Consider the following 26,294-nt stretch of genomic DNA (forward strand, 5'->3'; position numbering starts at 1 on the left):
GTGTGAGCAGGGTATGGATTCAGGCATGCAAACACTACTTTGGATGATGATAATCTGTGATAAGGCCAAATCCACAGTCCCAATTTACTCAGTGTTGTACAGGACGTGGCTCCTTCCCTCCACATCCATTTCAAAGGGCTGACTCTGCTGAAATTCAAACTCCTTTAAAACGCAGTTTTGAAATCAGTGGTCCTTGCAAAATGTTGAAATGAGTTCTGGGAAATACTTTAAGGCTGACATCTTTCCACGAGAGAGACGCAGGCTGTTGCCCACATATATTTTTACTCTAAAATCTGCCGTGCATGTGAGGCAGAAGGGGCTGAGAGGGCTGAAATCCCTTTTTGTGTGTCCTCCCCCTGCCAAACCCGGGTGGGCGCTGCCTGCGGTGCCTTTGGGCTTGTTTAAAATCTTTGTTGCTCTGTGTTCCTTGGAGATTTAAGCATCGGTGAGGGCTGAGACAGCCTTTGTCCTTGTCTGCAGGGTGTCGGTGAGTTATTGTGCTCTGAACAATAGAGGGAACAGTCAAACAAGGCAAAGTCTCCCCCCCGAATGCTGAACATGCTCTCCTGTGCTGTGGCACCAAGCCTGGCACTGCACCCAAGGCTTGGTGTTTTTTTTAAGGCTCCCCAAATGCTGCGGTTGGAACAAGCAGGAAAAACAATCCCACCTCTTTCTGAAGTCGTGGGACAGGGGCTGAGTAAAACCTGAGTAACCCTGGAAGAAGCGCTTCCCAAATTGCTGCTCCCAGCACAAAGAGCTGCCCACAGGAAGGGGAAGAGGGTTTTTTGGGTAAGAACAGCGGAGCCTGCAGACATGTGGCGTTACTCCTGGATCGGATTTCTGGGAAAATCATCCATTGTCTCATCTCTCGCGAGCCAGATCCAGCCCTTCAGGCTCCGGGCGGGCTCTGCCCTCGCGTGGCTGCGGAGCTTTGGAAAGAAAGGGTTTGGAGCCGCTTGGGCACCATCCAGCACAGAAAGGGGCTCCCAGGGGCAAATTCCTCTGCAATCCATGTGTGTCCCGGCCACTGCTGCTGGAAGGGGCTGTCCATAAGCAGACACCCTCCTCTGGCAGCCGTTTAAATCAAACTTAAACTGGCGAGGAGGGAGGTTTAGTTAAAAGCATCCCATTTCTTCGACCTGTTCTTGCACGGTCTCATCTACACAAATATAACTTCAGACAGCATTTTTTCTTCTTTGAATAATAAACCACTTTCAATAACCTAGAAGGGACCTGCATATGTTTCTAGCTGCTTTTTCTATTTGAGGTATATAAGGGAAATTCCAGCACGTGTCTAAAGTTAAAATTTCCATTTCATCCCTGCTTGTTACCACAAGACCCTCCCCAAACTATGGAAAACATCAGGGTTGTTCACGTTGAGCTCTCTCTGGATTTTTCACGAGTAATTTCTGTAACTGGCACCTCTCTGGGTACTTTTATGCAGCTGTTCTGAGCTTCCTTTTAATTCTGTACAGTTACAGCTGCCTGGCAAGAAAATAAAGTGAGTGCCTTGTTTAAAACACCAGTAAAACTTAAACTTCTTTGGGAGCTTGTAGGCATTGTTACACCACTAGTAAGGATTAAAGAGACAAGTCAAGGGGTTTGTAATAAGACTTTTGAAAATAATATTATAGAAAAGTATGCACAGTGTGTGAGGATCTGGTTATTGGTTTAAGGGTGAATCGGCTCTGAACTATTTCTGATTGCAGGCACCTTTGAAAAATAGAAAAAGGGAGGCTTTAGAAATTTGTAGTCATTATTTCTCTTCTCTTACTCCCATTTAGAAGACGAGTTCTGAGGTAGAAGGCCCTTCCTCAGGGATGTTTGCTGGGAGCAGTACCAGACTGTGAGCTCCCCTAAAACCGGTGTGTCCAAGCTAGAAAGGAATGGAAATGATATTTCTTACACCCTCTCAAGCGGCGACTTTTAATGCTCACCGAGACTTTTAATGTAAAGTCACGTTTTAAACCGCAGTGTGCCCAAACCCGCAGCGCTCCGCTGGCACCGGGCTTTGACAACGCCGCAAATGGGATGCGAACGGTCCCTGTTGTGGTGGTTAAATGAAGGTTATTGATCACCATCTAACGAGGGCCGGCGTTAATGAGGGCGTTAATGAGGGCAGCCCGCAGCAATGGGAGCTGAGGGGAGAGCAGGGCTCGTCCTGGGCACGACTGTAATTGTATTTGGCAGATGGAGCTTTGAGAGCGGCGAATCCAGTGATAAACTGGATTACTCTTCCCTTTAAAGAAAGCAGCTAATGTGGCTGAAAAGGAGCTTTCACTGTCATTAATTCATGCCGGGATCAATGCAGGGGAGGAGGGATTAATCCTTTGCAAGGCTCCACCTGTCTTGTAATTCTGGGTGTTCTATAAAGGTGCATGAGTGTAGCAGACGAAACCTTTTTATAAAGTGTTTGGGAAGCATAAACTAGGAGCTGGAGGATGCTCATGGTAACAACTCAGAGGCAGGTCTGAGAGTAAAAGGAATTTTCTAAAAGCCAAATTCTACGTTTTCTAATTTCCAAAAGGAATTTTTCCAAATTGCTCCTGAAGGAGCAGAGCTGAACAAGTGTCGTCTTGGATGTAATTTTTCTCTCTGTCTTTCACTTCAAGGTAAAGGGAAGGTTGAGGATCCACTCTTTAAATACAAGTATAGGAACAAATTCAGCCTGTGTAACTGGAACAGCTTATGCTCCTGCTGTGGGCTGTGTGTTCAGTCACAATGTGACTTCCCAGGGCTGTGAACTCTCCCAGTTTCACAATATTTGGCCCAAGAAGCAAAATATTTAATCTCTCTTTTCGCAGGGAAAAAACCCATGTTTTTAGGATTTTGTCTTGAACAACAAAACTGAAGAACAACCCAGCTGCCCTCTGAGGATTCATACCCAGGAGGCAGATGGCATTTGTGCCCTAGAAATCCCCGTGGAAACCTGGTTGGAAAATATTTGGTGCCAGGGCAGACCTGGGGGATCCCTGCCCCCAAATGCCTGTAATTTTCCACACCTCTGATCTTTTGGGTCAGTTTTTAACTGAGTTTGAACTTACCATGGCGTGTCCACATTCAGAAGTTGGAGATGGGCAAATCCAAGCATTGATCCCTGATTTTTATTCAGTTTTAGTGTGGATGCAGTGTCAAAACTCGAACAGACAGTGCCTAACGCAGTGCTGGCCGAACATCCTATTTTTCTGCGGTGTATCATCTCCTGGGCCGGGTTTTAGGGCGTTAACACACGTTTTGGGTTTTTTGGCTGACATTTCAAGGGCTCTGCTTCCCTCTAGTGGGTCCACTTGGCACTTTCCTCCCATTTTTCTTTCTGTTTAAAATCCTGACAAACGCTTTTTGGCAATTTATATTTTTTCCTGACGTTGCTGTTCAAAGACACTTCCCTGTCCTACTTGTACCACGCTTTTCTTAAGTTTAACCCTCTTCCTTCCAGGCCAGTCTTTTATTTCCAGTGCTGAAATAAAAGAGCATCATCAGGGAAGAGACTCCAAGCCTTGTCAGAGTGACACAGGGATAAAGTGATGGGCTCTGAAGGATATCTGGGTGGAATTACTGCTTATAAATTAAGGTGATAAGAGGTGAAGGCAGAACTGAGGGGTTTATCTGGAGTGCACAGAGGGGGTGGGTGTGAGTTCAGTATTGACAGCTCTGCAGTGTGAAGCCATCTGCTCTCCCTGCTCCAATATGGGTGTGAAAATGCCTGTGTTTGTAGAAATGTCCCCTTTCATCAGCTGCAATCTGCCCAGGAAGCCAAGCTGGTGGGTTTTCGTTGATGCTGGGAAGCAAAGGAGAAGGAATCCAGCCGAGACCTGGCTGGTGAGACCCCCCAGGGCAGAGATGCCCCCTGAACTGTGACCACTGGCATCTGTTTTCCAGCTTCCTGTTCTGTTTGGATGTGCAAGGCTCAGACTGAGTTTAAGAGGGTGGCTGAGGAAAACGTGACCCTGCCCTGTCACCACAGCCTGGGCCTCCTGGAGCAGGGCAGCCTGGACATCGAGTGGCTGCTGCACATCTCGGAAACCGTGCAGAAAGCGGTAGGTTGGCTGAGAAAACCCTCTTCTTTCTGCCTTGACACCACCAGCCACTGATTTAACAAAACTCCTGTGATGATCCCTGCAAGTTACTCTGCTGACCTTTAGAAAACACGGCTGATTTAGAGAGATTTATCACACATAAAGGTTATTTGATAGCCACACGTGCTGTGTTGGAGCAGGTTCTGTTACAATCACGTTTCCTTTATCCCAGGGTGACTGATAATATTTCAAGTTCAGAACTGCCCTTCAGGTTTTTTCCAAAACGACCTTGGGTTTTGCAGGCCCAGTTTTTGAATCCTTGGTTTCAGGAAAAACATACAGGAGTTCAGTACTTATAAAAATGAGGTCTGCAGTAACTTAAATTAGCTCAGCCAAGCCTACAGACTGCTTGGATATATTGTGACATGAGCTGATGTCTATTTTGACAGTTGTATAAATGCTCCAATCTCTAGCATAAATACACTTTATGTGCCATTCTCAGACTAGAAATCCAGGTTTAATTTTCCACCCTGCCACAGGCTTCCTGTGTGACCCTTGGCAAGTCACTTAACCAGGCAGAACCTTGGGCTGGAGTTCCTGGAAAGGCTTTATTTGTTGTTCTGTGTGAAAGTACAATCCCAGCTGGCTGTCAGTGCCTGTCTGTGCCCCTCAGGTGATCACCTACTCCGGGGGCCGTGTCTATGACGACCTGAATGAGGAGCAGAAAGGTCGTGTTTCCTTCACATCCAACTTCCTGGCTGGGGATGCCTCCTTACAGATCATCTCCCTGCAGTCCAGCGATGCAGGGAAGTACATCTGCAAGGTGAAAAATGCTGGGCGGTATGAATGGTCTCGAATCACCCTCAAGGTGGTAGGTAAGGACACTTTATTGCTAAAAAAAAAATAAAATAATTCCAGACTCGCTTCCTGGAGAGAGATTTATTTCAGCAGGGTATAAATGCACAGAGACATCTCACAGTCAGGTTTCCTTGTCCAACTCCATATCTGCCTTTGTGTTTTTTTGGCAAAGGACAGGCCACAGGAAGAGCCTAAAGAGTGGGTTTGAGGTAAGTGATTATCCACAACAACATATGAACTGTTCTTTAAATTATCCCGATGATCTCATCACCCAAACTGGGCTGATCACCCTGTCCAGATCTCCTGCTGTGTGCTGTGAGTTCATGTCCCAGGACCCCAGCCTGGTCCCAAGTCAGTGGAGGTGACAAATAGGCTGCCATAATTAGTATTTCCTTTCCCTGAGTTCAGTTCATAGGTTGGCTTTTCCATGTACACCGTGATCCCGTGGAAGAAGTGCTGTGTCCTGACAGATGCTGTGGGGAGAAGGAAGAAATGGGGAAGTAGGGGGAGGGAAAGGATGTTCTCTAAATAGTGCCCAGAAGAGGGATGTGGTGGTACAGCTCCACAGAGTATCATAGACACACTGAGAAGTTGCACACAATTGCAGCTCAAGTCCCCTAAAATCCATCACTGGTGTGATTCCTGAACACGTTCCAGGGAAAGCAGCTCTTGGAAGCTGCTTCAATGACTGTACCTTGCCAAAGAAAGGGTTTGCTGTGTTTGCATGACCTGTCTTCTGCTCCTCCTAGAGAAACCTTCCAAGCCCAAGTGCTGGCTGGAGGGGGAGATGCTGGAAGGGAAGGAGCTGTCCCTGCAGTGCCGCTCTGCCTCTGGCACCGTGCCCATCTCCTACCGCTGGCAGCGCATCGACGAGGAGGACAGAGCTGAGCACCTCCCACCCAACTCCAGAGTCAGTAAGTGTGGGCATTGCCTCCATTCCAGAGGGACAGTTCCTCAATTCCAGAGGGGCAGTTCATAGAATCATAGGATCAGCTGGGTTGGAAGGGACCTCCCAGATCATCAAGTCCAACCCTTAATCCAACCCCGCTGTGCTTCCCAGCCCATGGCACTGATGCCATATCCAGTCTTATCTTAAAAACTACCGGGGATGGAGAATCCCCCACTTCCCTGGGCAGCCCATTCCAATGGCTGAGCACCCTCTCTGGAAAGAAATTCTTTCTAATCTCCAACCTAAACCTCCCCTGGCACAGCTGAAGACCCAGCCCTCTTGTCTTGCTGATGGTTGCCTGGGAGAAGAGACCAACCTCCACCTGCTACATCGTCCTGTCAGGGAGTTGCAGAGAGTGAGGAGGTCTCCCCTGAGCCTCCTCTTCTCCAGGCTGAACAGCCCCAGCTCCCTCAGCCTCTCCTCACAGCACTTGTGCTTGAGTCCCTTCCCCAGCCTTGTTCCTCAATTCCAGGGGCAGTGAGTTGGGGCAGTTCCCAGAGCTCTGGGAGTGCTCAGAGCTGGATAACTCCCACATGGCCGTGCCCATGGACAGTCACCTGCCTGCTCTAAAAACAGGATCACTCAGTGGCAGTGACAGGGATGATCCCACAGCTCCTCTCACTGCTGCAGCCGGACCTTGTGGGGTGCTCCACCCTGAGCACGAGCAGGAGGAGTTTGCTCAATGCTTTATTGACCCTTTGATTGCCCTGGCACTGATTTGATCCACAAGTTCAATTTGTGGACGCTGCTGCGTCCTACCCTCGGTTAAAGTTTTTTTAGCCTGGTTGATTAATCCCAGTGGTGTTTTCTCCCATTTCAGACATTTCTAATCCTGGGCAAGTCCTGCTGAAGAACCTCACCCAGATGAGCACGGGGTTGTACCAGTGTGTGGCCACCAACGAGGCTGGGCAGGAGAGCTGTGCTGTGCAGGTGACAGTGCAGCGTAAGTACTGCTGTAAACTGGGCTTCACACACGTGGTTCACACACCTTTGCCCTTTTGTACTTTAATCCCATAAAACAGTTCTTATTTATACTTATTTATTGCAGTCAGGGTTTGCACAGCAGCCCTCTGTATAACCTAGAGTGATAAAAACATCACAACCTAAAGTGACAGAAAACATCACAACCTAAAGTGACTAAAACATCATTTGGGCTCAGATTTTTCGGTCTGTTAGAAATGTTGATTTTCAGAATGACTAATGGCATAAAAGGGGGGAAAACTGTGAGTTAAAGGTTCCAGAGCCTGCAGCTTTTGAGGTACTTCTGGCTGGAGTGGCTGCATACTGTTCTCAGGTATAAACTCCTTCTGTGGATGTTCCATCACATTCCAAATTATTTATCTGTTGCTCTCAGGACACTGAACTATCTAAAGACAGCTGGAAGGGCTGATTGTGACACAGAGTAACGTGGAGCAACTGTTGACATTTTGGTTTTAATCCAAATTTAATAAATTCTGTCCGGAGCACCAGAAGTTAAAATCTGTGTTCTGCCTGATAAAACCCATCAAGGGTGGAGCGTCCTTTGCATATTCATGCCAGGAAAAGGGTGGAGTTTAGCACCCAAAAATCCAAACAATAGAGTTTAGCAGCTCTGAAAGGAGATCAGCAGGAGCTGGAACTGCTGTGATAAAAGACTGCTAATGGCGAGGTCTCTTCTTGGAGATTCCACAGCTTTTGGAACTTTTTCTGCCCGGCCAAGCCTGAAATAACTGGAATACGGTCACGCAGCAAGGAAAACCGGTTTGCCTCAGGCGTCTGAAGTAAAAGCGTCCGGGCAGCTTTTATGCCAATTGAACTGAATTGGTTTAAAACCTCGCTCGGGTTTGCTAAACCCTCCGTAGGGACGAGCCTTAAGGAAACAACTTTTAGCCAAGCCCAGCCCAACCGACCAGAAGTTGTCATAAAGTATCAACCAAGGGCTGGGAAACGTCTCATCTTTTCTGTTTTGGAGGAAAAATGCCACGCACAGGATGCTCTTTTCTTTCTACCTCTTTCTTCCTCTCTCTGACCCAGCTCGGGTCACTTTTCCCCCCACGATTAAATAATTCCTTCTGGAAAAGGGGTTGTAATCACTGCAGGGTAAGTTGAAGGGGGGAAAAAAAGAATCCTCATGGGGAAATATTCACAGTTCCAACACTCTCGTGCCTCCAGGAACCCGCTCGGTGCCGTGTTTCACATGTCTGTGTCTCACATGTCTGTGCTTTCGGTGGCTCTGTGCTCAGAGGGGAGGGTTTTTCCTCCTCGTTTCACTCTGACCCACAGCTGAAGGCACAGCACTTGTGATCCCACCCTTCCAGAGCTTTTCTCAGCTCAGCTTCAGCGACAGTGCCTGGAGATAAACTGGTTCAGCTTCTGTGTGGAGACACACCTAAATAAACAAACTGGCACGTTCTGTTCTGATTTATACCCGGTGCTCTAAGTTCTAGTGGCGACTGGAACCTGACCGCGCAACTCCAGTGAGAATTTATCAACTAATCCATCTGTTTTCCGGACAACAGATGCCCAAAATATCGGCATGATCGCCGGGGCAGCGTGTGGGGTGGTGGTGGGACTCTCCCTCCTCCTCCTGGTGGTGAGGCTGACGATAAGGAGGAAAGAAAAGAAGAGATATGAGGAAGAGGAGGCACCAAATGAAATCAGGTAACGCCTTGCACTTAATCCCCCACCTCCCACGCTCCCTCACTGCAGTTTCACACATCTTTTCAGTAAGGATTTAAGTCGCTGTAAGTAGGGATAAGTGTTGCCAAAGTTTGTTCTAAATAGCTTTTAAAGTCTCTGTGAAATAGCACTGACAAATTTCTTCACTGGTGAGAATCTCTGTGAAGACTTTCCAGAAAATCAGATTAAACTTCCCCCCCAAACCCCCAGGGCAAATTAGCATAAAACTCTCTCTCCCATTTGCAATTTCAGCATTTTAAAGCATTTGCATAATCTTTTACGCTGTTAAATCCAACCCACTTGCCCATTGTGGCTCTGAGAGGGTTTGGGGGGTTTTAGTTCTCCTTCTCCTTTCTTTCTCCTTCTCCTTTCTCTTTCTCCTTCTACATCCTTCTCCTTTCTCTTTCTCCTTCTTTCTCTTTCTCCTTCTTTCTCTTTCTCCTTCTTTCTTTTTCTCTTCCTTTCTCTTTCTTTCTCCTTCTTTCTCTTTCTTTCTTTCTCCTTCTTTCTTTCTTTCTCCTTCTTTCTCCTTCTTTCTCCTTCTCCTTCTTTCTCCTTCTTTCTCCTTCTCCTTCTTTCTCTTTCTTTCTTTCTCCTTCTTTCTCTTACTTTCTTTCTCCTTCTCCTTCTCCTTCTTTTTCCTCCTTTTCTGTCTCCTTCTTTCTCCTCCTTCCTTCTCCTTCTCTCTCCTTCTCCTCTCTCCTTCTCAATCGCAGTTTTTATTGGGAATGCTCCAAGACTGGCAGGTTCTCTCAGTCCTCCTTGAGCCTTCTGAACAACTGTGCTCTGGATTTAGCCTGGGTGAGCAATCCTTGAGCTGTCTGTGAGGGGAGCAGCCTCACCCCGGCAATGCTGACACATGTTCTTGGAGCTCATCTGTTCCAGGCCTGCCCCTTAACTCCCCTAAGCAGAGATTGGTCTCCAGCCAACCCAGCCTAAACCCCTCAGGAAGGAAAGCACTGGAAAGATCTATTTCCAGGAAGGAGTTTTAGCTGCTCCCGCCCTAGAAGAAACAACCCCCGTGCCTTGATCCATCTCTGTGTCTATTTGTATGACTGCCCTCATATGACATCTCTGTAATCCCTTCAGCAGCTGATTCCTCTGCCTCACACTCAGGTTGCCAGCCTGAAAGCAGCCTCTGCTGATTCCTTCCCTTCCCTTTTTCCTGCTTTCTTTGCTTTCTCACCTTGCATGAATTTTCAGTTGGAGCCTCACCCTCTTGTATCACCTTTTCACGCCTGACTGTTACATCCTCTCTCTCTTTCTCTCAGGACCCAGTTCTTGCACTTCTTTCTCTACCCACAGGTTATTTTAAGTGGAAGAACTGGTTTCAGCTAGTCTTGCCCAGGCCATTTCTCATTATGAGTCAGGATTACAGAGCAGACAGTTCTATCTGAGCTGTTTGCAGTGACACTTGGTATTTGTTATTTGTTCCACACACAGAGCTGTGTGTGTGTTTATCCCAAACCTGTTTGACCAGCAGCTCTGCAGGGCAATAGGGGGTTCACTCCACCAAGGCACAGAGCACAGAATTCAGAAAGCAGATAACAGAAATCATTCCTGGACAGACACTCCCTGGTGATTTACAGCTTCAGGGAGCAACTGCTTATGACAGTGGTGAAACTAGGAAGTGGTGTTTGAGCCCCTGCCATCTGTTTGGTTGCAGAGAAGATGCAGAGGCACCCAAGGCCCATCTGGTCAAGCCCAGCTCCTCCTCCTCTGGCTCCAGGAGCTCCCGCTCAGGTTCCTCCTCCACCAGGTCCACAGCCAACAGTGCCTCCCGCAGCCAGCGGACTTTGTCCACGGAAGCCACCCCTCACCTCACCCCTCCCCAGTACAGCCAGAGGGAGATGGAAGGCAAGGAGACGGAGCCAAAGAAGGTCGACTACAACAACCTGATGAAAATGGGAGCCACGCTGGTGATGGTGCCTGCCCAGAGCCGGGCCTTCCAGACCGTGTGACCCTCGGGAGGCTCCTGCCGCCCAGAAACACTTCACACACCACCAGCCACGTAGGAGTTGTTAGATTAGCTAATTATCTTCCTGGTCAGCTTCATTTTAATCACTCGTGATTATTCACACCACAAGAAGCCCTCCCACTTAACTCTCATACATCTTCCAGCACCGAGGTTATGATACAGGATTTTCTTTTATTGAAGTTCCGATACGGGATTTTCTTTTATTGAAGAAAGATACATTTGAATGAAAAGGGAGCCATTTGAGAGAAAAGGGAGCCATTTGAGGGAAAAGGGAGCCATTTGAGGGAAAAGGGAGCTTCTTTTAAAATTATCTCTTATTGGTGGTTTTTTTTTCTTTTTTGGAAATGGAACACTGAGCATTTAAAAACTGCAACAGCAAAGCGCTGGGCAGGCGAAAAGAAACCAAACCTCAGGATTTTTTAAAAGGGATCAACAGAGACATAAAGATGCATAATGTGCCAGAGAGAGGTTTTGTGGGGAGGGAGAAGTCTCTTGTACTGGTTTTGGAGAACTTTTTCAAAGATGCATGGTCTCACCTGAAGATTTTGAGGGCAGGCTGGTGTCCAGCCTCAAAGGGGACTGAAGGTGCTTCACGTTTTCTCCATTCAGTCTTCTAGTGAAATGCTTTTGGAGGCTGGAACTGAAGTGGAAATGAAAGGATCACTCCAACAGGTCAGGAGATGCAGTATTAAGGCAAGTGTCTGAACTGAGCTCTGTATTAAAGAGAAAGGACCTTTTATGTCAAGAAAACAGAGGTGCTTTAATTGCCAGAATAAACTTACTGGTGCACCCAGAGACATGGCCTGGAGCCTGCTCTGCTTTCATGGCCAGCACTGCAAAGCCACAGAAACCCCTATGGAGTGGGGTCTGTGGCTAATGAGCCTTAGTGAGATGAGAACTGGGCCCTGAATCCAGAAGGGAGGCAGTTCCTCAGAAGGGGAGGGCCACCAATCTACCAAAAAGCCTGGATGAAGCATTTGGAAGATATTTGTCCTTGGCAGGTGGTGAGTTCCCCAGTTTTGGGGTGAGCTGTGCTGTAGAAGCCTTATGGAGAGCTCTTCCCAAGACTGAACCAACAGCACTCTTGAGGTGGCCTCCAGGTAAGACTGAAGGACATGAGGAAAACCCACCTGGGACAGGTAAACCAGCACAATGCTGCTTCCACTAGGAGATATTTGTGTGCACTGTCCCATTCCTACACCAAATGCTGGGCCACGTGCTATAGCTGAGGCTTAGACCTTTAGCAAGGTTCTTTAAAAACTGCAAGAATTGTAAAGAATATTTTTTGTGATTAACCAGACTAAACATTTGCAAGGAATATAAAGTCTTACACTTCAAGTTGAAGGCCAATAGGAAAGGATGGGAGACAGATGCAGAGTTCTGTCATTTGTATTTTCCTCTGAAGGACTTGGCTCTGACCACTGCTACACACAAGACACTGAGCTTGTAGGTTTTAGATTCCTGTATTCCTGGACTGATGATTTTCTGTTAAAAAAAAAAAAAAGAGGGTGGACTTTTTTTTTTCCATTTGAGGGGAGGGAAGGTTTTCTTCAATTTGTGGGATGAGTCTATAGAAGATGGACCTGCACAGAAAAACCACAGATCTATAATTCTTTCACTCCAGGACTGTAATTTATCTCCTTTTTTTGACTGAGGGTTGGAATTATAACTTCCTCACTTGAGATCTTAAACAACCTGATCAAAGCCAAGCCCTGCTTGGGCTGCTTCCATATGGGAAATAGATTTCAAACTTGCCCTCTGCTATGTGAGAACCTCTTTTCCTAGGAGCAGTCACCCATTTTCATCAGATGTACCAAAATTTCACTTGCTTTCTCTACCCCAGAGTCAACCCTTGGCAGGACAAAGTGCTGATGTTGTACAGGGAAGACAATCCTGAGTCACAGGTTGAAGCAAAGGGGAGCTGGTGTGAGGTGTTTGATAAGCTGCTGCTTCCATGGTGTTGGATCCTGGTGTTGGATCCTTTGTCATTTTACCCAGAGAGCTTCCCTGGGTGCTCCAGGAGCACATTCCTGATCAGCTGTTTGTTGCAGCAGCTGTAAGTGCCTGTGATTCCTCTGCAGTTGCTCTTTTCCTGAGCCCTGGGGGAATCCCCAGAGCAGGAATAGGATGGCTGAAGCAGTTTGGGGCTTCTCCTGTGGCTGCCTATTGTGCTTCATGTCACCTGTGCTGCAGCTGAGGATCCTCACTCCGTGCACACAAACCCCCGAGTGCTTCTGTCCTGCCTGGGCAAGCAGGAGCTCCTCAGCACAAACTGAGGGGGACAATTCCAACAGCTCAGCTGGTCCCAGCCTGAGAACCAAAGGCTGGCTTTGAGTCACGGGCCAGACTTGTAATTATGAGGGAGGAGGATCCTCTGTCTGCAGCCTGGAGGCTCGGAGAATGCACCAGCCTGCTCCTGGCGGAGTTTCTGGAGGCCTTTGGGAATTAGCTGCAGGACAGATCAGCTGTGGCAAACCCTCTCCTGGTGTCCCAACCCTCCTGGAGCAGAGGAGTCACTCCTTGCCCTGTGAGGCATCGGTGTGACTGCAGGGGCTGAGAGGTTTATGAGCCTTTTGGTGAAGGTCAGTTGGAGGAATGGCTGAAGCCTGGAGTGTGTGATCATTCCTGGCTGTTCCAAGCCCTGTTGGGAAGCAGTTCAGGTACCTGCTATCCAGGTATCTGCATAGAAACCCTGCCAGAAAAAGCACCTCTCCTGCCAGGCAACAAAGGTGTGTGGCCCTGCTTAGGGAATGTGGGCACCACAATGATTTAAAATCACTAACTCTGAGACACTGAGGTGCTTTCCAGCCCCCACATCAGAGATCTCCCAGGGGAACACAAAGTCAGTGCTGCACTTCTGCTGCCAGCAGGAAACCCAGAGGGAAAATTCATTACTCAAAGGGAACAGGAGAAAGAGATCATTCCAAAGGTATTCTATTTTCAGGAGTTGCACAAGGGAAGCAAATGAACCATAAGCCAAACTCTTTGTAAAATAGTGTATTAAAGCATTTACTGTCATATACCAGTTATTACTTGTGTGATTAAATGCAGACCATGTTATGTAGCTTTCTTTTTGTTTCTCAGCAGCTGAACTAAGCTTCCATCTCTTCTACCTGCTATAATTGGTGTACTTGTACTGTGTCCGAACAGCTCAGAGGAAAGCAAATATTTATTATTGATTCCTTTGAATCAATGATTTCATAATTTTTTTTTTGGTTGGTTGTTTTATAAATAAAGGTGCTGCAGCTAAAGTGCTGCAGCTCAACTCAACTTGCACGGTGCTCCATCTTCTGTGGTGTGATGTGTTACATGTTGTCAAGCTGAATCCAAGGGAAAAAATACAGAGTTAAAAATACCATTTTTAAGCCAATGAGGACTATTTGCATGGAAACATGGAGAAGCTGTTTTTTTTCCTGGGTATTTTTCAGTCTAAATTACAGGCCACGGTATGAAATGTGTGAGACCTTGGGTGTACAGAGTGAATGGGGTTTTGTCTTCCATGGAGCTCTTCCACCTGAGATATTCTGGCTGAGGATGGAGGTGGGAAATAGTGCCAGCACAGATATAAACCCTGGTGACATTATCCTCCCACTCCTGTGACCTTACTGCTGAACCAGCCCGTGTTTCACTGATCTCATGGGCTGTGAGGTGACAAGGAAACCTGGAACAACCACCTGACCCGTGCTCAGACGGTTCAGATCTTCTCTGCAGATGAACAGTTTGAGGCAGCCAACAGGAATCTCCAGTGTGGGAGCTGGAGGTGGGATTTTAAGGGTAACTAAACGTCATTGTGCTTGATTTCTCTCAGCCTCCTCTCCCCGAGGGTGTTTTGCAGAGGTCTCCCCACATCAGCAGTGCTCCTTTCTGAAATCTGGGAGTAAAAATTGCAACATAACCAGACAGGATTTAAAACAGAACGCAGTGGTCTCATAGGTGTGTCCTGGCTGTCCCTGATTCATGAGAAAACGCTGTCACTGGCTCCCACTGGAGTTGGTGACATTAAAAATCCTGATTAGGGATTTTCAGAGGAGTGGAGCAGTTGCATACTTTTGTACAGTATCAGGAATCTGGGGTTATTTTTAACCAGGATCCGTTTGTACTGACACGCTGGAGGGGGAGAATGTGGTGGGAGAGGGAAGGGATGGCCTTGCAAATGTGTGATTTTCAAACTTCAGCCAGGGAGTGCAGATGCAAGTGTTGTATAAATAAATGTTGCTGCTGTGAGCAGGAGGAATGTCTTTGATAATCTCTATTCTCCTCCCAATTCTGTTTTAAACTCTTAAAGGAGAAGCAGTGCTTGATCCCTAACGTACTAAATTCACATCCAGAAATAACTGGAATCAGTAATTTGAAGAAACTCCACACAAAATACTTAGCAGTGTCCAGCCTACCAAGCCGTAATTTTTCTGATATACAGTAAATGAGCTACTTTGGTCCAGTTGGTTAACAGCCTTTAATTCCTAATGTAATGAGTCATTTGCCCTCCTCCCTGCACTGACTCACTGCTGTTCCAGGCTCCCTTCACTTGCTATCACTCTGCTCTGCCAAGTGTGGTTGCACATCTAAATGTCACTGTGGAATTTCGAGGTGCAGGTGCTGCTATTCTTAGGTCCTGCTGGAATTCTGCTCATGATTTACAAACAAAAAAAACCTCCAAAGGCTAACAGCACTGCACCTGTGTGTGGTGTGTTGAGTGTGAGTTACACCGAGGAGCATCTCTGGTGTAATGTGGGAGCAGGGTGTACTCTGGACAGGGTGAGGTGTACCCGGTCAGGGTTCACGCTGAGAGCTCTTATCTTGTGTTCCCTCCTCCCGGTGACTCCCTGACTTTTCCACTTGCCCTTTATGCCGTGTAAACACTGGATTGAGTCCTCAGCCTGACCTCAGGTGATTCCTGACCTCTGCTCCAGCCTCAGGTGCTGGGACCATCCCAGTGTTTGTGTGGTGTCCACGTGCTCCCCTGATCCCAAGGGATGTGACACAGCCTGCTTTCCACACTATTTCCATTATTTCCACAGAAATAATCCCTGCTGGGAACTGCAAGTGAGCAGCAGGGACGTGCCAGTGTGGGGGAACACCCTGTGCCTTGGCTTGCTTTGGAGCTGCTGATGGATAAGGACAGTTGGGACGGATTATGGAGCAGGGAGACGCTGAGGTGGATTTTGCTCTGTGGAAAAACCCCGTGTCTCCCTAAAACACCACAGACGTGGTTTCCTGGGAGAGAAAGAGGGCGCGGGGACAAATCCGGGAGCCTTGTTGAAGGGAACATGGAGGACCGTGATTATTGTACCGGGGAGATCAGTGAGCACACGCTGCGGGGAAGGATATGGGGAGGGGCTGCCAGCACAGCAACGGGAAATGCCGCCATTCCCGGAGGGGGGCAGGGGGGAATTCTGAGGGCACAGCGGGATCCTGGGGGCACAGGATCTCTTAATTATTAACGCTCATTAACCCCACAGGACCTCTGTGGTCCCTGCCCCTCATGGCGCCGCCATCTTCCCGTCCCCCCCCTTTCCGCTCTCCCTCTATGCAAATCACCCTCCATGCCCGCGCTCCCATTGGTCCCGTTGCGAAATATGCAAACGAAACCCGGGCGCGCCGCGCGCCGATTGGCTGCCGCCCCTTCCCTGTCCCCGCCCCTGGGGGTCGTCACCCGCGCGCGGCCGGAGACGGGGGCTCTGATTGGCCGCGGCGCACGGGAAGCCCCGCCCCGCTCATAGCGGGCGGGGGGTGCGCGGGGAAAGCGCATGAAGGTTCCAGAACACGGGGCCGGCCGGCGCGCCACGCCCCTTTCCGGTGCGCGTCACGCAGGACGGCGACCAATCACCGGCGGGCAAGGGGGTGGAATCCGCGCGTTGATTGGCCCGGGCAGCGCTCGAGGGGCGTGTCCTTCTGGAAGGTTCTGGGCGGGTATAAAAAGCCGGCTCGGCGGGCGCGGGGCATTGGGCGAACAGGAGCTGAGCGGAGCGTCTGTTCCCGTGTGAGAAACAGACCGGGCCGGACTGCGGGTAATGGCGCTGGGGGGGGTACTGTGCGGCACGCGGGGGGTGCGGGGGGATGTGGCTGCGTGGGGGGAGGCGCGGAAAGAGGGAGCTTTGGAGCTTTGGGCCGGCTTCGGGAGGGCGCGGGTGGTTTTGTGTCTTGAGAGGGCTTTTCGCTGCGGGGATCGGGCTGGAATGGCGGGTGCAGACGCGTTTTTTGCCGCTGCAGTGTTTTTTTTTACCCCCGGTTTTCTCCTGATCTGTGAGCGGTTTTTCCGCTCCTTCCCCGCCGCACCCCCCCACCCCCCCGTGAAAGGGCGGGAGGGGGAGGACTGCAGGAGACGCAGCGCCCAAGTTGCATCCCTAGGGGGCCGCCCCGGGGCATGTAGTGCCCGAAGCCGGGGAGGAGGGAGGGGAGAGTGGAGAAGCGGCCCGGTGCGGGGTGTTGCGGGAGGATGGATCGCAGTGGGGTCGGTGCCGCACGGGGCTGGGGCTGTGCCAGCACACGCGGCCCGCCCGGCGGGGACTCCATTTCCCGGCAGCCCCCGGGCCCGCCCCGCTGCGCCAGTCACGCGGCGCGGGAGGCGCGGGGCACGCCGGGACTTGTAGTCGCGCACCACGTGGTGGGGGGCGCAAAGGACGCCAAGCGGTGGAAAGTGGGAATGCACCCGGTGTGCTCCCGGTGCCACGTGGGATAACGGGAATGGGATTGCAGGGGTCATCCTGCAGTAGCAGGGTAATTTAGATTGGAAAGAATCTTAAAGATCGACCGCTTCCAACCTCCGGCTGCGAGCAGGAGCACCTTTAACTGAAACAGGTTGCTCCAACCCGGCCTTGAAGTCTTCAGGGATGAGGCAGCCACAGCTTCTCTGAGCAACCTTCAGCAGTTCTTCCCTTTTAATTACACTTTTTTTATTTTTATTTTCCAGACAAGATGTCGAAGGGACCAGCTGTCGGGATCGATCTTGGCACCACCTATTCCTGTGTTGGCGTGTTCCAGCACGGGAAGGTGGAAATCATTGCCAATGACCAGGGCAACAGGACCACACCGAGCTATGTGGCCTTCACAGACACAGAGAGGCTGATTGGAGATGCTGCCAAGAACCAGGTGGCCATGAACCCAACCAACACAGTGTTTGGTAAGGCTGCAGGACTGCCAGACTTGGTGTAAAGAAGCTGAGCAAAGGGATAAATGTTACCTGATTACAGTAATTACTAATAGCAGGCTTAGAGCTTCCTCTTGCAAATTAAAATCCCTAATTTGTTTTTAGCCTGATTAATACAGTTAGATTACTGCTAATTAATTTTATATTATATGCAAGGAAGGTAATTGCCTTAGGGCTAAAACCTTGCCTTGCTGCAGTTTTTCTTAGCACTTTGTTTTAAATGGTCTTGACCAACTGTCTCATGCTGGTTTATGGTCCAGCTGCAGCATTTCTGAGATGGTACCACTGAGTTTGTGCATATCCAAGAGTTGAAAGTCAGCAATGCCTGCACACAGGCAGTAATAATTCCAGATTAAGCACAATGTTCCATGGTTTTCTGCATTTTTAGGAAGAACTTAGAGATTTTAATTGTGGATAAACATAATATTCATGCTCAAATCGTGTTTTCCAGATGCCAAGCGGTTGATTGGGCGCAGATTTGACGACTCTGTGGTCCAGTCTGACATGAAGCACTGGCCCTTCACTGTGGTGAACGATGCTGGCAGGCCCAAAGTGCAGGTGGAGTACAAGGGCGAGACAAAGAGTTTCTACCCAGAAGAAATTTCTTCCATGGTTTTAACCAAAATGAAGGAAATTGCAGAGGCTTATCTTGGAAAGGTGAGGTTTAGGACTCGAGTGGAATGTTGTGAGTGATTCTCTGAGCAGTTGACATGGATAACTGAGCTGTTGGTTGCTGTTTTCCAGACTGTTACTAATGCAGTGGTGACTGTCCCAGCCTATTTCAACGACTCCCAGCGCCAGGCTACGAAAGATGCTGGAACCATTGCAGGGCTCAATGTCCTGAGAATTATCAATGAGCCCACAGCAGCTGCCATTGCCTATGGGCTGGACAAAAAGGTATGGTGTGGTGTTAAATCAGGTCTGAGTTAGGAGAAATAGTTCTGGACAATTTTGAGTAGAGAAGAGTAGAAAGCAGTTCTTACATCACAGCACTTCAGGTGCACTTGCACACCCCACAGTGTAGGCCTTTGTAACTATATCTAATTAATATTTGAATATTAAATCATTGGTTGTACCCAGCCCAAAATTGTCTGTCCCATCAGACTTCCCTCAGACACCCCTCCCCTGACTGTGACAAGCAGTCACAAAGACCTCTCCTTCCTCTTCATCCTCCTCATTACCATCTTCTGTCCTCCTTAGAACAGCTTCAAGGTTTCTGAGTCCTCTGAGCAGCTTTGACTCAGTTAGATCAAGCAATGTACCCGTTATGTCTTTTTTTAAGTATGTTTTCTACAGATAAAATGTTCATAAAGTTTTTATCTGTTGGAATCCCTGACCAGAAATATTAAAACAACGTTTCAGGAATGTAGTGCAAAAGGTGCTTAGCTAAGGGTTCTACTCTAAAATGGCTAAAAGCTGTACTACAATCTATAATATGTATTTTAAATGTTCTAAAAGTCTTTATCCATTGGAATCATTGACAAGAAATATTAATATTTCTGGAACTCAGTAGAAAAGGTGCTTAGGTGAAAGTTTTATTCTATAATTGTTTAAAGCTATGGTGAAATCTGTTTAACTGTCTGATGGCCCAGTAGAACAGTTGTTGACCCCCCAGCAGGAGGTGAATTAAAAGCATTGGTCTGTGTCCTCCAGGTGGGTGCTGAAAGGAACGTCCTCATCTTCGACCTGGGCGGCGGCACCTTCGACGTGTCCATCCTGACCATCGAAGATGGGATCTTTGAGGTGAAATCCACTGCTGGGGACACCCACCTGGGCGGGGAGGACTTCGACAACCGCATGGTGAACCACTTCATCGCCGAGTTCAAGCGCAAGCACAAGAAGGACATCAGCGAGAACAAGCGCGCCGTGCGCCGCCTGCGCACCGCCTGCGAGCGCGCCAAGCGCACCCTGTCCTCCTCCACCCAGGCCAGCATCGAGATCGACTCCCTCTACGAGGGCATCGACTTCTACACCTCCATCACCAGGGCTCGCTTCGAGGAGCTCAATGCCGACCTGTTCCGGGGCACCCTGGACCCCGTGGAGAAGGCCCTGAGGGACGCCAAGCTCGACAAGTCCCAGATCCACGACATCGTGCTGGTGGGCGGCTCCACACGCATCCCCAAGATCCAGAAGCTGCTGCAGGACTTCTTCAATGGCAAAGAGCTCAACAAGAGCATCAACCCTGATGAGGCCGTGGCCTACGGTGCAGGTAACTGTTAATATAACTCACAGCTGTGGGAGGTGGTGGTACAAGCTGCTACCTGAGTTCAGGTCTCAGAGCAGTACAGGTGTAGGCCCTTAGTTTACCACCTGGATGACTGAAGCTCTTCAGATCAGTAAATCTTCTTGGACTTGCAATGATGAATCAGATTCCAAAGCCATTCGTAGTTTCCACCAGAAGTCTACTAATGATGGCCAAAGTCTTCCTTGGATGTCTGAGCGAGCCATGTGCCTGACTGTAGTGCACAGTTTATCTGTAGCATTATCTGGCTCCTAACACTTCCCCTTTCTCTCCCCAGCTGTGCAAGCTGCTATTCTGTCTGGAGACAAGTCTGAGAACGTGCAGGACCTGCTGCTGCTGGATGTGACCCCGCTGTCCCTGGGTATTGAGACAGCCGGCGGCGTCATGACAGTGCTGATCAAGCGCAACACCACCATCCCCACCAAGCAGACCCAGACCTTCACCACTTACTCTGACAACCAGCCCGGGGTGCTGATCCAGGTGAGCACAGAGCTCTGGGCTGAGGTGATAAGATGCTTGCAGTAACTCTTAGGCCAGAGGTGGTGTGTCCTTGCAGTCTGTAAATCCCTGGTTGCTGTGATGAAAGTGATTCCAAAGCCATTCGTAGTTTCCACCAGAAGTCGAAAGACTTGTGTTGGTCCAAGTTCCTTCCTTGGATGTCTGAGCGACCATGTCCCCTCAGGATAATTAATAGCTCATTATGGTTTAATAGTGCCAACCTTAATGACATAATTGGATGGTTTTGCTCACTAGGTGTACGAAGGAGAACGTGCTATGACTAAGGACAACAACTTGCTGGGCAAGTTCGAGCTGACTGGCATTCCCCCTGCTCCCAGAGGTGTCCCTCAGATTGAAGTAACCTTTGATATTGATGCCAATGGCATCCTGAACGTGTCTGCTGTGGACAAGAGCACTGGCAAGGAGAACAAGATCACCATCACAAATGACAAGGGTAAGGACCCCCACATGTTCCTGAGGGTGGGAGGCTGAAGAGCTCTGAAGTGTGCTTTTTATTTTAATCACAACTTGGCTGTAATTGGCACTTTCACACTGACTATAGCTGTGAGCCTTGCTTTGCTGCTGGTGCAGTAGTTCATGAGTTCCTAAGAAAGCACATTCTGGGCCTCTTCTGCCTGCCCAAACTAACTAGAAATGTGTGATTTTTAACTCCTGGGAATTTGTGACTGAGCACAAACCATGCCCTGTGTTCTGCAGGCCGGCTGAGCAAGGAGGACATCGAGAGGATGGTGCAGGAGGCAGAGAAGTACAAGGCAGAGGATGAGAAGCAAAGGGATAAGGTGTCCTCCAAGAACTCCCTGGAGTCCTATGCCTTCAACATGAAAGCAACTGTGGAGGATGAGAAGCTCCAGGGCAAGATCTCTGACGAGGACAAGCAGAAAATCCTGGACAAATGCAATGAGATCATCAACTGGCTGGACAAGAATCAGGTAGGTCACATTCCATGGTCCTGGTGTTGGGCTGGGCTGGTCCAGGAGGCTGGAGGAGCTCTGGTTGCTGTGATGAAAGTGACTCCAAAGCCATTCGTAGTTTCCACCAGAAGTCGAAAGACTTGTGTTGGTCCAAGTTCCTTCCTTGGATGTCTGAGCGACCACAGCTTCCAAACCCTCCTTTTTCCAGCTGGGATTCTCCCATGAGTGATCTGATCTCATGTGTTGCTCCTGGAGCAACAGGACCTTAAGATTAAAGAGTGATAAAAGTACTAGGTATTGTTGAAACTAGACCGAGCAGAAGTTATCTTGCATCTGTCCAATGCAAGTCTGACTTGGTGGGGCTGAGCATAAGCTAAAATAATAATAACAATGATCTGGACTAAAAATAAGCCTGGATTCTTAGAATATATAATCCTGCTTTGTTTCTGGGCTGTGTCCATGAGTGAGAGCAACATTAACTGAGCTCTTGTGTTTTCCAGACGGCCGAGAAGGAGGAGTTTGAGCACCAGCAGAAGGAGCTGGAGAAGGTTTGCAACCCCATCATCACCAAGCTGTACCAGAGCGCTGGAGGGATGCCCGGTGGGATGCCTGGAGGATTCCCAGGTGGTGGAGCTCCTCCCTCTGGTGGAGCCTCTTCTGGACCAACCATCGAGGAGGTGGATTAAGGACACTGGGAAATGCATTCCACTAGCAGTTAGTGTTGGAGGACCCCCAGGTGGGGGGTAGAGTGAAGGACCCAAACCTGTAGGCACATCTGGGTTGGTTTTGCCAGATTAAAACTCCATAACTCAGCTGCTGTAAAAAGAAAACAAAAATTCAAGAGAAAAAAGAAACATTTTCTGGGCATTTTAAATACTTGAAAGTGTGCACAGGAGGGAGATGAAACCATTGCACTTTACAGTACTGTAATGAGTGGAAATGCAGTTCATGTCCTAAAGAATAAAAACTATTTAATGGGCATCACACTGTCTCTGTCTTCACTTCTTTGTATTTGTAGGTTAAGGGAAAAGAAAGTAAACTTCAGGGCAAATAAAGATAATAATGATACCTAAACATGATCCAAGTGGGTGCTGGAGTAGGGAAGGGAGCCAGATGCTGCCTGGGAATTATGGTCTGGATGCATTTTTGAGGAAGAAATTAAAAGCTGACTGTCATAGATGTTGGCCAATAAATGGCATTTTTTAAGTAGACACAGATAATGATTTGGTCTTTTATGAGCTGAGGCATCTGACTTGCAGGAAGTTGGGGGTTCAGAGGTGGCTTGGAGTTTGGAGAAGCCATTGCTGGGGGGGGAGGTGGTTTTGGTTGGCCTTTTTTGGCTATAATGGGCAGTAATGCCACGTATTTTGTGGAAACTACTGCTATATTAAAGTTAAATATCAATTTATATAGCAGCAATCTGCTCCCAGTGAAGCCTGGAGCAGAGGAGTGGCAGTTCTCAGTTCCAGGTGCAGGCCATGAAAACCTCTAGGCCAGGATCAGTTGGAAGGAAGTTGGAGAGATCATCCAATCCAGCTGCCTGAGCAGGGCTGAAAGACCCAGTGTTAAAGGCAAAGGACTGACCTGGGACATCACCTCTGGAATTCTTTGCAGTGTTTGCCCCTCTCAGGAAGGAAGCATTTCCCTCTCCAGTCTAACCCTGCAGCAGAGCTTGGAGCTGTTCTGTGCATCCTGCTACTGGATCCCAGGCAGGGATCATGTTCCCTCCACCAGATCACCTCCAAATGCAAACCCAGCTCCCTCAGCTGCCTGTGGCATTCAAATTCCTATTGTAGTGTAGGGATTTGGGTTGCAGTGCCAGAGCTGTGAGTGGTACTTGGGGGCACAGCAATGCTGAGAGAGCCCGGGGGGGTGACACAGAGCTTAACTGGTGGTGGGAAAGCAAAACAAGGGATTTATTCTTCCATCACACCTGATGGTGACCAGGGAGGAAAAAGCCCATCCCTGTGTCCCTTTCTTCCTCCTTCCCCTACCTCTTTATGCTGATGACCCCACAGGGTCTGGGGGATCCCTTGGGGTCACCTGGCTGTGTCCCCTTGTGCCCCCCCAGCCTCCCCTGGTGGGGTGAGGAGCAGAAGAGGCCTCTGTGCCAACCTTGCTCAGCAGGAACTGAACCATCCCTGTGTGCTCCTCCCTGTTTTCATCACAAACCCCAATCACAGCCCTGGGCAAACCACTGAACAAATAAACCTGTCCCAGGTGACCTTGGCACAGGACAGACTGTCCCTCAGTGTCCCCTCAACCTGTGCCTGCTGATTGCAACATCCCCTGCACTGCCAGCTGTTACAGACCCCTGATAATAATTAGGGGAATAACCACAACATTAATTAATCCCACGAAATTGAGTGGGAAATAAGTGTTGCACTGCAGGGTTTAAATTCCTTTCAGTTTGGGGGGGTCCTGCTGGCACTGCTGGTGCTGGGCCACCAGATAGCAGCACCTGACCATGGAATGGCACAGAGGCACCTTTTTTGGTTGCCCCTCTAAGGTTTTGAATGATGTCACCCAAAAAATATTTACGGCACTTAATTGGATCCGTGGCAGCACCTCCCATGAATGGTGTGTGATGCTTTTGTTGCCCTAAGGGATACTAAGTGGAAATGGGAGTGGGAAAGTGGTATTTTAGGGTATTTTAGGACCAGTGGGTTAAGCCAGCACAGGTCTCACAGGAGGGTGTTGGTGGGGGCTGTCAGAGCTCTGGTTCAAATCCACCAGCCTGGTCAGGCTCAGGGAGGAGGTTTCTGAATCCTAAACAAGCACAGGTACAGGCTGAGGGTCTGGCCAGAGGGATGTGAGACCCTGAGTGGGACAGAAGGGGCTGCTGCAGAGTTCTGCAGTTTTTGTGAACAAATGAGTGAAAACAATGTCAAATTTATGAGATCTTCCATTAATGATGGCACAGAAACCTAAAGAGTTGTCTGCAAAACAGGGGAGCAAAATAAGGGATACCCACCAAAACAAAGCATTTCTTGAAGTCCATCCACCTGCATTTCACGTGTCAGGGGGAACACTTTGACATTTAAAAGCAGCAACAGGGCACCTAAACCTGTGCCTGGCAGCACAGGTACTTGTACTGTTTTTCTCATCACCTCTGCCCCATCAGTGCATTTATTTGATTTATTTGTCCCACTGCCTTTACCCAGCAGACACGGGGACACACCAGCCCTCCTGCCCTCACACCTTCCCTGCTCTTCTTCCCCTCTCCCACATCATCACCCTCATCACCCCTTTCCTGTTGATTTTCCACCAACACCCAGCTCTCCTGCCTGGAATGATTTCCCACCGGGCAGTGGTTTATTTCAGTCGTCAAATCTCGCCTGAAATCTTTAGCCATGAAATCTTTAGCCCGGCACCAGCAAACCACACATAGTGTTAACGTGTCACAGGCTGCCTGGAGACAACATTAGGCTGTAATTTGAAAGTGAGTGAAGTGATAATGCCACGAGCCCTGCTTTTGTGAGCCTGCATTAATGCAGCTTCTGCCAGCACCAGGCATCGACAGCACATCGACTCCCACTAATAGTGGGAGGGAAGGTGGGGAAATTGGGGCTGATGCGGAAAATAAAGCGTATTGACCAGCCCACTGCAGCGCCACAGCGGCCCTTAATCCATGAGGGCCCTTGAGGGGGGGGGTTTAATGCAACTTTCCAGTCAATCTCATTTGTGGTCTCACACTCTGCCTGCTGGGGAGCACTGGGAAAATGGCAGAACTCGGGTCATGCTGCTGCTCAGAGCTCATAGTTATTGATCCCGGCCGGGCTCAGGAGTCTGGGTTATAATTATTTCATTAAACCACTTAATGGTTATCAAATATGAACCCTTTCCACCATTCCATTTCGGGAGTGTGGCGAGTTTTAAGTTTTATTGCTAATCCATGTGGAGCTTATTCTCCTTAAATTGGCTGATGCTCCCAAGTGGTCGCTGTTCCACTCCCAAAGCTCCCTGTGCAGTGATCCCAGGAGAGCCCCTCTCATGTGGCACAGGGAGCTGGGGTTATGTGTGATTGTCATCCCAAACTAAAACTGGACACCCTGGTCCCCCCTCTGACCCGTTTTTGCCATGGTGGGGTCACTCTCAGGCTGCCACAGTGAAGACACTGAGTCTTTTCCCTTACACCAGGACCTGAGGGAATGGCTGGAGGTCTGTCAGGAGAGGGTTAGGTTGGATATTAGGAAAAGATTCCTCCTCTAGAGGGTGGTTGGGCACTGACCAGGCTCCCCAGGGCAGTGGGCACAGCCCCAAGGCTGCCAGAGCTCCAGGAGGGTTTGGACAATGCTCTGAGGGACAGGGGGGATTGTTGGGGTGTCTGTGCTGGACTGGATGACCCTTGAGGGTCCCTTCCAGCTCAGGATTCTCTGATTCTATAATTCTTATGGAAGACATTTTGTGCCTCAGTTTCCCCATGTCTCAGTTTCCTGCTTCACCAGTGGAGTTATTTGATTTTTTTTCACTCATTTGGACCAAAATCCTCCCCTTATTCAAAGACAGGCTTCTTATCCCTGTAAAGGAGGGAGAAAAACCCCCTTCCAAAGCGTTCTTGGTTTCTTTCTGAGAATGAAAACAATTCTGTTGTTCTCCTCATCTAACCACACTATGGCTGCATCCCAGTTGGTCCCAAATGTTTGAGGCAGCCTTTAGAGCATGGCAAGAAAAACACAGGCTGTTGCTGCAGCCCTGGCATGGAGCATTTCCCTCTTCCCTGGGTATATTGTCCTCCATCTGGCAGCTCAGAGCACCTTGTACTGGAGTGATTTTGGGAGGCTCCTCAACCTCTAGAGGTGCTCCAGGCACTGCCAGGCACCACCTCTGTGGGCTTTGGGGTTGGTTTGTTCTATCACAGTGACCCGAGTTCTCCAAAATCCTCTTCCTTTCACTTTTCCTCCTTGTGAGTGGCAGATCAGGTCAGGGGTTAATTCCTGTAACTGGAAAACCCCAGAGGAACCATAGGAATCCCAGGGACTCTCATCAGCTGACCCAGGGCACCTCCTGCCCTCT

General features: G+C 49.0%; 2 protein-coding genes, 1 long non-coding RNA gene and 3 other non-coding genes across 6 annotated transcripts in view; 5 read left to right on the forward strand and 1 right to left on the reverse strand.

Moving 5' to 3' along the window:
• The window catches only part of CLMP (CXADR like membrane protein), a 43,125-nt gene extending 29,396 nt beyond the window's left edge, over positions 1-13,729 (forward strand). The window contains exons 2-7 of the mRNA XM_064634528.1: positions 3,880-4,037; positions 4,690-4,891; positions 5,624-5,788; positions 6,644-6,766; positions 8,322-8,463; positions 10,148-13,729. Coding sequence (XP_064490598.1) covers positions 3,880-4,037; positions 4,690-4,891; positions 5,624-5,788; positions 6,644-6,766; positions 8,322-8,463; positions 10,148-10,442 — 1,085 coding nt within the window. The 3' untranslated portion in view covers positions 10,443-13,729. The remainder of the gene's footprint in view (positions 1-3,879; positions 4,038-4,689; positions 4,892-5,623; positions 5,789-6,643; positions 6,767-8,321; positions 8,464-10,147) is intronic.
• LOC135401928 (uncharacterized) lies at positions 6,846-10,441 on the reverse strand. The gene is made up of 2 exons (XR_010424981.1): positions 8,782-10,441; positions 6,846-8,401 (listed from the first exon to the last, which is right to left on the reverse strand). It is a non-coding gene; the product is annotated as an uncharacterized LOC135401928 (long non-coding RNA).
• Positions 13,730-16,336: 2,607 nt separating the features above from the next.
• HSPA8 (heat shock protein family A (Hsp70) member 8) lies at positions 16,337-22,262 on the forward strand. The gene is made up of 9 exons (XM_064634527.1): positions 16,337-16,467; positions 17,370-17,579; positions 18,058-18,263; positions 18,351-18,503; positions 19,260-19,815; positions 20,126-20,328; positions 20,602-20,800; positions 21,064-21,296; positions 21,779-22,262. The coding sequence occupies exons 2-9, from the start codon at positions 17,375-17,377 to the stop codon at positions 21,962-21,964; spliced, it is 1,941 nt and encodes a 646-aa protein (XP_064490597.1). The 5' UTR covers positions 16,337-16,467; positions 17,370-17,374; the 3' UTR covers positions 21,965-22,262.
• LOC135402089 (small nucleolar RNA SNORD14) lies at positions 19,959-20,049 on the forward strand. The gene has a single exon (XR_010425024.1). It is a non-coding gene; the product is annotated as a small nucleolar RNA SNORD14 (small nucleolar RNA).
• LOC135402087 (small nucleolar RNA SNORD14) lies at positions 20,420-20,516 on the forward strand. Its single transcript, XR_010425022.1, has one exon. It is a non-coding gene; the product is annotated as a small nucleolar RNA SNORD14 (small nucleolar RNA).
• LOC135402088 (small nucleolar RNA SNORD14) lies at positions 21,361-21,457 on the forward strand. The gene has a single exon (XR_010425023.1). It is a non-coding gene; the product is annotated as a small nucleolar RNA SNORD14 (small nucleolar RNA).
• Positions 22,263-26,294: the final 4,032 nt, after the last annotated feature.

The sequence above is a fragment of the Pseudopipra pipra genome, chromosome 23 (genome assembly GCF_036250125.1).
Source record: "Pseudopipra pipra isolate bDixPip1 chromosome 23, bDixPip1.hap1, whole genome shotgun sequence".
Classification (NCBI taxonomy): domain Eukaryota; kingdom Metazoa; phylum Chordata; class Aves; order Passeriformes; family Pipridae; genus Pseudopipra; species Pseudopipra pipra.